Source organism: Ambystoma mexicanum, chromosome 4q, assembly GCF_040938575.1.
Source record: "Ambystoma mexicanum isolate Mex_15411 chromosome 4q, UKY_AmexF1_1, whole genome shotgun sequence".
Taxonomy (NCBI): domain Eukaryota; kingdom Metazoa; phylum Chordata; class Amphibia; order Caudata; family Ambystomatidae; genus Ambystoma; species Ambystoma mexicanum.
In genome coordinates this window covers 1,179,449,049-1,179,459,250 of record NC_090928.1, presented here as the reverse complement: position 1 = coordinate 1,179,459,250, position 10,202 = coordinate 1,179,449,049, and the positions used below count along the sequence as shown (strand labels likewise).

Below are 10,202 nucleotides of genomic sequence, written 5' to 3'. Positions count from 1 at the left end.
TATGAAGTTTGTTAGGGTTCTTCTTTTGAAATGCTTGTTCCATTGTTGTATGCGAGGGGTCACGGTGGAGTTTTCCTCTGAGCCTTGTGTTTGGCCGCATGGTCTGTTTTTTTGCATTGAGAGGGTCGGGTGGTTTCCTGTCGTCTCTAGTACTCTTGCAAGGTTTGTTGTTGGTAATGTCCCAGTTTTCATTTCAAGGTGGGTGAGACTCTTGGTGCGATGGTAGGGGGGTTATTGTTGGATGAGGTTTCTTTATTATGGCACTCAGGACAGGATCTAAGAGGTATGAGCCCCCGCAGTCTCCTGTGTTCCGATGGATTCAGGATCGAGTAGGCACTTTGGATGAGGCAGTGTTGTCCAAGGTGATGAACTGGGTCGTCAGAGTTTCTTTGATGCAGCGCCAAGGGCAGGATCACAGGGGAGCAGGCCCCTACAGTCTCCTGTCTTCCTGTTAATTCAGATGGTCGCTGAAGATTGTTTGCTGTAGCACGAAGATCTGGTCAGGATCAAAGGGGGTAGAACCCCTGCAGTCTCCTGTTTTTGGTCCTTTCGTTGATGTGATGATGTACTTTCAATGATGGTGTTTCCGTTGGTATGGGGGAAGGGTTGGGACGATCAAAGGAGAGAAAGCCCCTGCAGTCTCCTGCCTTTGGTTAGTTGCTGAGGATCTTGGTTCGGGATCACAAGAGTATCGCTTCTGCTGCTGATGTTGTTGTAGCAAGGTAAAGCATAGGGGTTGGCAAGATCAAAGGGGAGAGAGCCCCTGCAGTCTCCTGCCACTTGTTAGTTGTTAAGGGTCTTTTTTTGTTGGACCAAATATCCTGAAAGTGTTGCCGATCATGGTTTGTGTGCCATTTGTCAATTTTGTTTTCTCTTTGTACACGTTTGATGGGTTTGTTGTTTGGGCCGATGAAGACGTTGAAGGTTTGTTTGGTGTCGAACTGGGTTGAACAAGGTTTAATTTTTCAGGTATCATACAAGGTAGTGTGTTTTCTTTTGATGTGTTCTGCGGTAAGGACACTTGTTGTTGTTGGTTTCTGAGTGGGGTCATAAGTTCTTTTGTGAGTTGAATCTTTTCTTCCTTGTCGCCTCGTGCTATCTCAAAAAGTCTTTGTTGCCAGATGCAAGATTGTTCTGCTTCAGAGTCTAGACGTTTCCCGATTGTATTTATGAAATCTTCTGTGTGTATTTGCTTGGTGTGGATCATCGCCAGGAGAGTGGCCTGATCTCGTATGTTGTCTTTTATTGCTTCGTGAAGTTTAAGAAAGGGTATCATGGATTGGGAGACCACTGCTAACAACATGTTTTGTAATTCAAACATTGATGTCGGAAGTCTCTGATTTTGGTTATCATCGTTTGGAGAAAGGTGTTTTCCTGTGACTCCAGATGTTGGGGTAGGGTGGATTGTGGTGCTTCCTTGCGCCGGCGTATGGAAGGATTCCTCGGCATCGTAGTCAAACTGGGTAGTTTTTTGTTCCTTTTTTATTTTGAGGTGTAAGTGTTGTGCTTCTCTGCGTGGGCTTTGTTTTCCATGGGATTCGCAGCTCTGTTGGTTGAAATGTTTTGTTAGTGGCGTCGAAGTGCAGGATGGAGTTGCCAAATGGGTTGGCTCACCGAAGATTTCTTTCCTTCTTTCTGCACTGTTCATGATAGAATCTATTTCAGTGATGTCTGAAGATAGACGGGCAGCTTTTCCTGTCGCTGTATTCAGAGGGTGTTTCAGAGGTTCATTTAATAGCTTTTGAGCAGTGTGGGCTTGTAACCGCTGTAGTTTGGCCTGTTTTGCTTTTTCTTTTTTTGTCGTCGCTGTCATCGGCACTCTCGGGGTATTCGTTTGGCTTGATTGTTTGGATGGTTCTTCATTGTCGGTTTGGTTCTGAGTAGCCGCTGATATTTCGGCTGGTCGGAGATTTGGCGTTTCTGTTGATCGTGTGTCTCTGGTTGGGTTGTTGGCAGCGGCCGTTGATGGATTAGGTTGAGTTTTTGCGAGGGTTCGGTCTGCAGTTAACTCGCTCTGTTTGTTTGTTTCTTTTATTTCAGATTGCATATCTGGTTGTTTATTAGCTCGGACGATCTCATTGTCCTCTGTGTGGCTTTTACAGGTCAATTGGTTGGCTTGGTCGTTTATTTCTGTTGTTAGCTGGTTTCCCGTTTGGTCCCAGGTAGTTGGGATTTGTGGATCTTGAGCAGTTTGGTTTCCTTGATTTGTTTGGATCGGCTCTTTAGTTTGTTCACAGTCTGAGTGCGGTGAGGGTTTGCTTGTACTTTCTGAGAGGGTCTGTTCTATGTCTTCCGACTGTTTTTGTGTTTCATTTCCTTGAATTTGTAGTTCTAAGGTGTTGTGGGTTGGTCGGTTTTCGGTATGAAGTTTGTTAGGGTTCTTCTTTTGAAATGCTTGTTCCATTGTTGTATGCGAGGGGTCACGGTGGAGTTTTCCTCTGAGCCTTGTGTTTGGCCGCATGGTCTGTTTTTTTGCATTGAGAGGGTCGGGTGGTTTCCTGTCGTCTCTAGTACTCTTGCAAGGTTTGTTGTTGGTAATGTCCCAGTTTTCATTTCAAGGTGGGTGAGACTCTTGGTGCGATGGTAGGGGGGTTATTGTTGGATGAGGTTTCTTTATTATGGCACTCAGGACAGGATCTAAGAGGTATGAGCCCCCGCAGTCTCCTGTGTTCCGATGGATTCAGGATCGAGTAGGCACTTTGGATGAGGCAGTGTTGTCCAAGGTGATGAACTGGGTCATCAGAGTTTCTTTGATGCAGCGCCAAGGGCAGGATCACAGGGGAGCAGGCCCCTACAGTCTCCTGTCTTCCTGTTAATTCAGATGGTCGCTGAAGATTGTTTGCTGTAGCACGAAGATCTGGTCAGGATCAAAGGGGGTAGAACCCCTGCAGTCTCCTGTTTTCGGTCCTTTCGTTGATGTGATGATGTACTTTCAATGATGGTGTTTCCATTGGTATGGGGGAAGGGTTGGGACGATCAAAGGGGAGAAAGCCCCTGCAGTCTCCTGCCTTTGGTTAGTTGCTGAGGATCTTGGTTCGGGATCACAAGAGTATCGCTTCTGCTGCTGATGTTGTTGTAGCAAGGTAAAGCATAGGGGTTAGCAAGATCAAAGGGGAGAGAGCCCCTGCAGTCTCCTGCCACTTGTTAGTTTTTAAGGGTCTTAGATCAGCACTCCAAGGAAATCACTTGTGCTTTGGATGTTATTATAGTAAGGAGGTCTCTTGTGCTGTTTTTGGTGTTCTTTGAGCAAGGTAGGCACTTGATGTAAAGCAGAGCGGAAGTTGCTCTCTGTGGTCTCCTTTCTTATAAAATGTTATACATTTCCTTATTATGGCACAGGGGAGAAGAAACCGGACACTAGCCTGCTTGTGTTGAAGGATCACTGCTTCTTTTGCTGTGAGGCTAGGCTCTTTGTACGGCACTTTAGTTTTTCAGGGAGGTAGATGTTTTGAAGAGCTGTCTTGGTAAGTTCTTTATTGTGCAAGGTTCTGATTTTTCCTTGGTTATGTGAGATTGTCTTGTGTCAGGAAGCAGCACTGCTTGGGTGCTGGGCAAACTGGGATCCAGCCGGACTCCGCGCGGGAACGAAGTTTTGAAGGAAAACCTACTGCACTGTCAAGGGATGGTGCTGGTTTTACTCTCATCGAGCAGGAAACCACTCCACACTCCAAAGCCGCCAAACCGCAAAACAGTGAACACAGCCCTTCATTCGCAGGGCTTACGCCGCACGGGCGCTCCTGATGTCCTAATGAGCGCAGCTGTTGCTTATGTGACGTGTGCATCACTGGAGGAACGGGTTATGTGGTTCTTGTAGTTCTTGGTTAAAAATAAAAAAAATGTGAAAGGCGTCCTTTTCACCTTTTTCACCGATCCATCTGCAGACTGTAGGGTGGAGCAGAGGGAGACTGCTTCCTGCTCTCCACTCGCTCGCCAACGAACAGTTCAAACAGAAGAGGAAGAAGCACGAAGCAGTGCTGAATATTTCACAGGCGCCGCCACAGCAAAACAGTGAACGCAGCCCTACTTTAATTGAAAGATGATTATCATTTCAATGATTGCAGCAACCAATAAATTAAAGTATTTTTTTTAAAACTTTACATTCTTGAAAAAAATGTTACTTAACTATTTCAATATGGGTGGATTGTTTTTTAATGTCTCCTACTACCCATTCCACATTTGCACAGCATCATGTTCCATATGTTCATTATGGAAACACCTGTTTATCAGAAGCATCTTTTGTTGCTTTCGAATTCCTTTCCCACCAGATATTGTTCATGTATTTTTTGTAGACAGCTTTAATGAATTGCACAACCCGTACTGTTGTGATGTGGTGTCCCCTAGGGGTCTGCCCATTCCCCGATATTGTTTAATATCTATATCAGGCCCCTTCTTCTTCTCATTCTCTCTCCACGGGTTCTGGTACTATTCCTATGCTGATCATACACAGATCCTGATATGTCTGGATCTTACCCACTCTGATATGGCAGTTCGGCTTAGGAGGTGCCTGGAAGATCTCGGGGTGTGGATGGCAGCAAATTGGCTAAAGTTGAATGGTAACAAAACTGAGGTCCTTGTTGTTGGTACAAATTCTCCCCTGCCAATCTCGACAACTGGCCTGCCTCTCTGGGCCCTTTCTCTCAGCCAGCCCCCTCAGTTAAGAATCTGGGGTAAAAATCACTTCCTCTCTTTCGATGGTTGAGCAGGTGGCGTCGGTATGCAAGGCAGGCCACTTCAAACTGCCCATCTTCCGGAAAGTTCTTCCCTGCATTCTGGTCAAATTTCAAGCTCCAGTGGTAGCCGCCCTTGTGCTGAGCGTAGTTGATTATTGCAACTCTTTGTATCTGACTCAGTAACGCTTTCTCATGAATCGGCTCCAATTCCTGCCAAACGCTGCTGTCAGGGCTATTCTTTGCCCTCTTTTGGGGCTCATATGTCTCCCGTGTTTAGATTGCTCCGCTGGTTGCTGATTGAAAAGTGGATCCTTTTTAAGTCTGTATGCATCGTCCACTGTGCGTTTCATGGCCTAGGGGCATAATACCTTCAAGTGAAATTTTCATATCATGTTCCGTCTCGCTGCCTCCGATCGCAGTCAGCTCTTTTGATTTATGTCCCTTGTGTTAGTCTCTCCTGTGTGGGCGGTCGTGCTTTCTCGGTGGTGCTGCCAGGGCTTGGAATGCGCTGCCTTTTGTTCTCTGTGCCACTGTAGACCATCTCACTTTCCGTCACTTGTTGAAAACTTATTTGTTTTGAGCTTTCCTTAAATGGCAGATTATTTGCTGCCAGCGCCATGATGCCTCCAGCAAACGTGCACTATTACAAATACCGATAACATAACTGTTAAAATGGTGTTGTGTTGTCCTCCCCTACCGAATGTTGAGGGGTAGTCTCTGGGGAGGATGCTTGCATGGAGGTGACTGATTTGTGCAGGTGGTCCGGTTGAGGGCCATCTGCACTCCCACACCTGCCTGTAATTGCCATCACCCATCATTATCTGTCTCTCTTCCATTCCATTATTCTTACTGTAGCAGGAGGGTGAACAATCTCTGGTGCCTGTATTACAATTTTAAAGACCTTTGTCAAAACACACCTTACTCTCCAGAGTACACTTGATAATTATTGGAAAGAGTTTAATATGCCACATTGTTGTGTAAATCTTGTTCTCTGAAATCTCGGGTAGGACATCGGCTGCGCTCCATATTGGGGTTTGGTCCCGCCCAGCCTTTGGGGCCGTGGCTTTTGCTATATGGGAGATAGGGCTCTCCCCTGACTCTTTTGGAGCTCTGTATCCAGGTTTTGCATTGGCACTTCCTCTCGTCATCACTGATGCAACCTCCCTGTGGTACTCTCTGTGAAGGATGTTGAATTTCAAGCACAGAATCCTTTAGCTGACTCCTCCCAGATGTTGTGCCCTCAGATCTAGGAATTATCCCAGGTGAAAGGTGTCCAACCTTGAAGGTTTGCTTGACGACATTCTTTACTTCACCCCGTCTAAGTCAATGCCCTAACTCTGCCTTATTGCACTTGTGATTCCTGTGGGAGGTCCTCCCAGTGCTTGACTGACCTGCAAGAATCACATGAGTTATCTAGTTGGCAGCATTTGCCTGAACGATTGCAGTGCCCTCTGCACCAGTCGGGAAGGCTCTCCCTGCCCAGACAACCAACAAGCTGCAAAGAACTCAAAACCATGGAGTGTGACTCATTGTCGGGCTGACAAAGAGTGGAAATGGTACCCTCCACTCTGAACGGTTTCTACTGCCTGCCCAAATCATTGCAAGGTCGTGGCCCATGATATCTTTCCAGAGGGATCGCCTAAAGACTGGGTATATCCCTAAGAACAGCTTAGCCAAACCAACAGGGTCTTCACTCAGGTGCAATCATGTTGGTCGTAGCATTCTTCACACCAAAAGACCCACCAGTTGAGCTCCCTACATCCACATGGATCATGCCATTATGAAGTATCGGAGAAGAATTAAACCCAATTTGCCCCATTCGTTCCAAAGCTTCTCATGGCAGATCTTGTCCTCTGCTTCCTCTGTTCTTCACTCCACGCTGCCTCGTTCTTCCTCACCCTGCAAGCGTTGGCATTCAGAGCTGGCAGCAAGGGAAGTGCATAATGATAGCGACTTTAAAAAACAAGTAAAGCATTTTTTGGCTTATACAAAGGAAATTCTTTTGGTTGTGCTTCCGTATTCCGTGGACCCAAGAACAGAGGCCAGTGGCATGGCTTCAATGAACTGCCTAGGCATATCATTCCAGTGCCCTTTCGTTCCATCGGTCTTACCCGCCTCCCGGTGCCGCCAGCCTACCTAATGGTACTGCCCTCAAGGGTGCACTTGCTGTTGCATTCCACATCCCCTATATCTTTAACCCTATCCTTATCTCCAATAATTTGGTGCTAAACCTGCAAGTAAAATAATGGGGGTTCTAAGGCACACACTATGAGGCAAAATCAAGCAGCCTTACTAGGTGCCACCCAAGCACCAGCTACCGGCCAAACCTAAGTGTCTTGTTTAAGCCCCACCTCTGTACTAAGTCTAGATAGGACAGTGGGATAAAGAAATGATCCAGAAATGTATTTCTGTCCATTTCCATCCATCTGAAGGTAGAATCTGCTGTGCTCAGCCCAGTGAGGGTTCTGACTCCGCGGCTCTGACGACGTCCCTGTCGGCGTCGCACCATAATGCCGTTTTCAGTTCACATATTTCTGCCACAGCGAGAGTTGGTTGCCACCTTGAGCTGGAAAGTGAGAAGAAATCATCATCCCCGCCTCAACACATCTGAAATTGAGACCAGATTTGTGAAAGAAACAGGAGGATTGCCGCTAATTGAGCCGCCAGCTGTTGACCTTGCATGCAGGAACGGGCTCAGCATTTGACTTTCCAATTGGATTAGTCGTCTTCGCAGAGGGATCAAGCGTACATTGCACTGTGTTCCTGGTACTCAGATGCAAGTAGGAGATTTGGAGATCTTGAATTATTTTAAAATCATCCACTTGTTTATTTCCAACATATGCTAATTGTCAAATTCATGACGTTTAGGCAGCTATACTCAATGCAATGAAGGTCCTTTAGATTGTACTTGCAGTGCCAGTTACCGAGCAAGGATTCAATCTTATTTGCTAAAGTAATGACTGCCTGCCGCAGGTTCGTTGTTTGTTTGTTTTATTATTTATAATGCGCATCATTCCCGGGGGTAACAGGGCGCAGTGGTTACAAGTATATGCAAGGTTTAGTTACAACAGAATTAGAGCAGGTATTAGAGCAGACAGGATATATACATAATGAGTCCATATTAACAAATCTTCCTGTAACAGAAAACAAGCCATGTGTGTAGGAGGGATCATGGAAATGAACTCTCAGGATAATTCATTGATGTCTTGTATATGCAGAATATGTGGAGGTTTGACAACACATAGAGTGATTCATGTTAGGCACACAATTCCCCCAACTCTCTAATAATAATTAGATTAGCTGTTTCTTAATTGATTGCGTTTATATTGTAATCAGAAGAAAAAAATGAATTTATGTGTCTAGTGTTGCAGAGTCTCATCAGGAAAGCGATTCAGTGGGCCTCATTACACACCCCGGCGGTAGCCGTGCGGTTGAAAACAGCACGGCTGCCGCCGCAGTTCTGTTTTTTTCTGGTGCCTGGCTTTGGGAAATTACTGAGGCATTACAGCCCTGGTGGTCCCGGAAGCCAGGCACCGGAAAAAGTAACTCCCCATTCCCATTCGAATCCCACAGGTCTCAATGGGAATGGGGAGAATGGAAGCAATGGCAATGTGTGCAACAGTGCCGGTGCTTCTGTCAAAGTATGCGGCGGGTGCCGTCCCCCCCGCCATGTCTGACCTGGCAGATGGAACAGCATCCGCCTGCAGAACTCGGAGTGTGCAGCGCCGGTAAGAACGGTGCCGGTAGGCTTACCGGTAACGTTGTTACCGGACCGGCACACTCGTAATGAGGTCCAGTGTGTTGCTGGTATTTCTTAACAGGGGACATGGACACCTGCATTCATGCACAGGCTGTCCCATGTAACTAAATTGTGCGACTGTTTACAACTCATTTTATGATAATAACGATAATATTACACGCCATCCTTTATACCATACTTAAGATAGGTGATTAGTGGCACACTTGAAAAATAGCATGTGTTACTGTGCCTCAACTCAGGGCACTCATTGTATTGAAGGCCGAAAGAAAAGTGGATGACTTGCAGTTGAGCTCTTCAGGTTACATATAGTTCTGTGAAATTAATACATCAGTCCAATGATCTCTTGTAGCAATGTGCCTCCTTCTGCCTCTATCCAAAAGCAACAGTGTGGTGAGTGACAACATGTTATGTCATGTTACAAGGCTTTTATATTCCGCCAATTCACCATCAAATTGCTCTCACATTGTCTGGCTTTTCTGGGGGTTGGTGCAAGCCGACTCTACACATCCCTTCCTCTTCACAAAGACCCCCAAAGGCATATCCTGGGGTCCCGAACTTCATTGCATGTAGTCTCTGGGGTAACCTGGACTACAGCACCTTCTTTAACTTCTGGAGCTGGACGGCAAGGAAGATTCAGCAACTCTAATGGAAGAACCCTGAAGCTAAGCACTCCCTACAGCATCAGTGTTGCCACTTCTCCCCAACATCCATTGCAATGGGCTGTGGAGAACCACAAGGATCCTCATTGTCACCCCTGCTATTTAATTTATATATGCAACCTGTGCTGAACATTGTGAAGAGTCATAGTCTGAGCTATCATTTATACGCAGATGAAACATACATTTCAATTAAAATTGACAATATTGAGGACGCCTTCATTAAGGTTAATTAATGCCTGGAAGATATAAATAAATGGATGGCTAAAAATCAGCTTCAGCTGAACGCAGCTAAAACTGAGCTCATCATGTTTGGGCGTAGGCAGCTTGTTCTGGCTGCAAGGGAATCGTTTGTCCCAGATATCCTCGGTGGGGAGCTTCAATTTGCTGCTAAATTTAAGAATCTAGGCTGCCTGTGGCAGGGGAAGCTGGGGAGCGAGGCACTGGTTGATGCCAAGTCTCAGGCAGTCTATCATTCTTTGTGTATGCTCCGTCGGGTGCTACTATTTATTCCTGAGGAGAATCATGTGGCAGTGGTGGGGGCCTTGACAAATACCCACTTAGACTACTATAATAGTCTACTGATGGGCATTCCTGCCAAACAAGTGTATAGGCTCCAGAAAGCCCAAAATGCATTGTTCAGACGGGTTGGCCGGCTTGGTAGATCGGGTCATGTCTCCCCGCTTCGCAACGCACTGCACTGGCTGACTGTGGAAGACTGCATTACATTTCAAGTGGCATGTTTGATTTTTAAATGCGTTAATGGGTTGGCTCCAGAGTACCTAAGCACTAAAATGTGTCATCACAATCCCTCATGGACTCTTCGTTCAAGGGACCAGTTGCTGCTGCGTTTCACCCACTCAGTATTTGTTTCCAGAGGAGATAGAAGATTTGCTGTCCAGACTCTGGAACAGCATACCTTTGGAGATCAGGGGCTGTCAGGCCCTCAAAGCCTTCCTGTTTAAATAGCAGCAGGCGGTTTACTTGATGGCTCTTCATCCTCCTTTATTTCAGTGCTATATATATCTTTTTTTCATTTATTCCAGCAACGCTTTTACATGGTTAAGTTTGTTCTGAGCGTTTTAAATATTCAAAATCAAATCACATGCTCCAAGT

The 10,202-nt window shown here is 46.0% G+C and overlaps 1 protein-coding gene across 1 annotated transcript; it reads right to left on the bottom strand.

Moving 5' to 3' along the window:
- Positions 1–790: 790 nt before the first annotated feature.
- On the bottom strand, positions 791–2,404 carry LOC138467338 (uncharacterized). The gene has a single exon (XM_069607309.1). The coding sequence runs from the start codon at positions 2,402–2,404 to the stop codon at positions 791–793; it is 1,614 nt and encodes a 537-aa protein (XP_069463410.1).
- Between the last annotated feature and the right edge of the window lie 7,798 nt (positions 2,405–10,202).

Excerpts from the sequence above, each read along its gene's own strand:
- LOC138467338 (XM_069607309.1), bottom strand. The coding sequence starts at position 2,404 with ATGGAACAAGCATTTCAAAAGAAGAACCCTAACAAACTTCATACCGAA.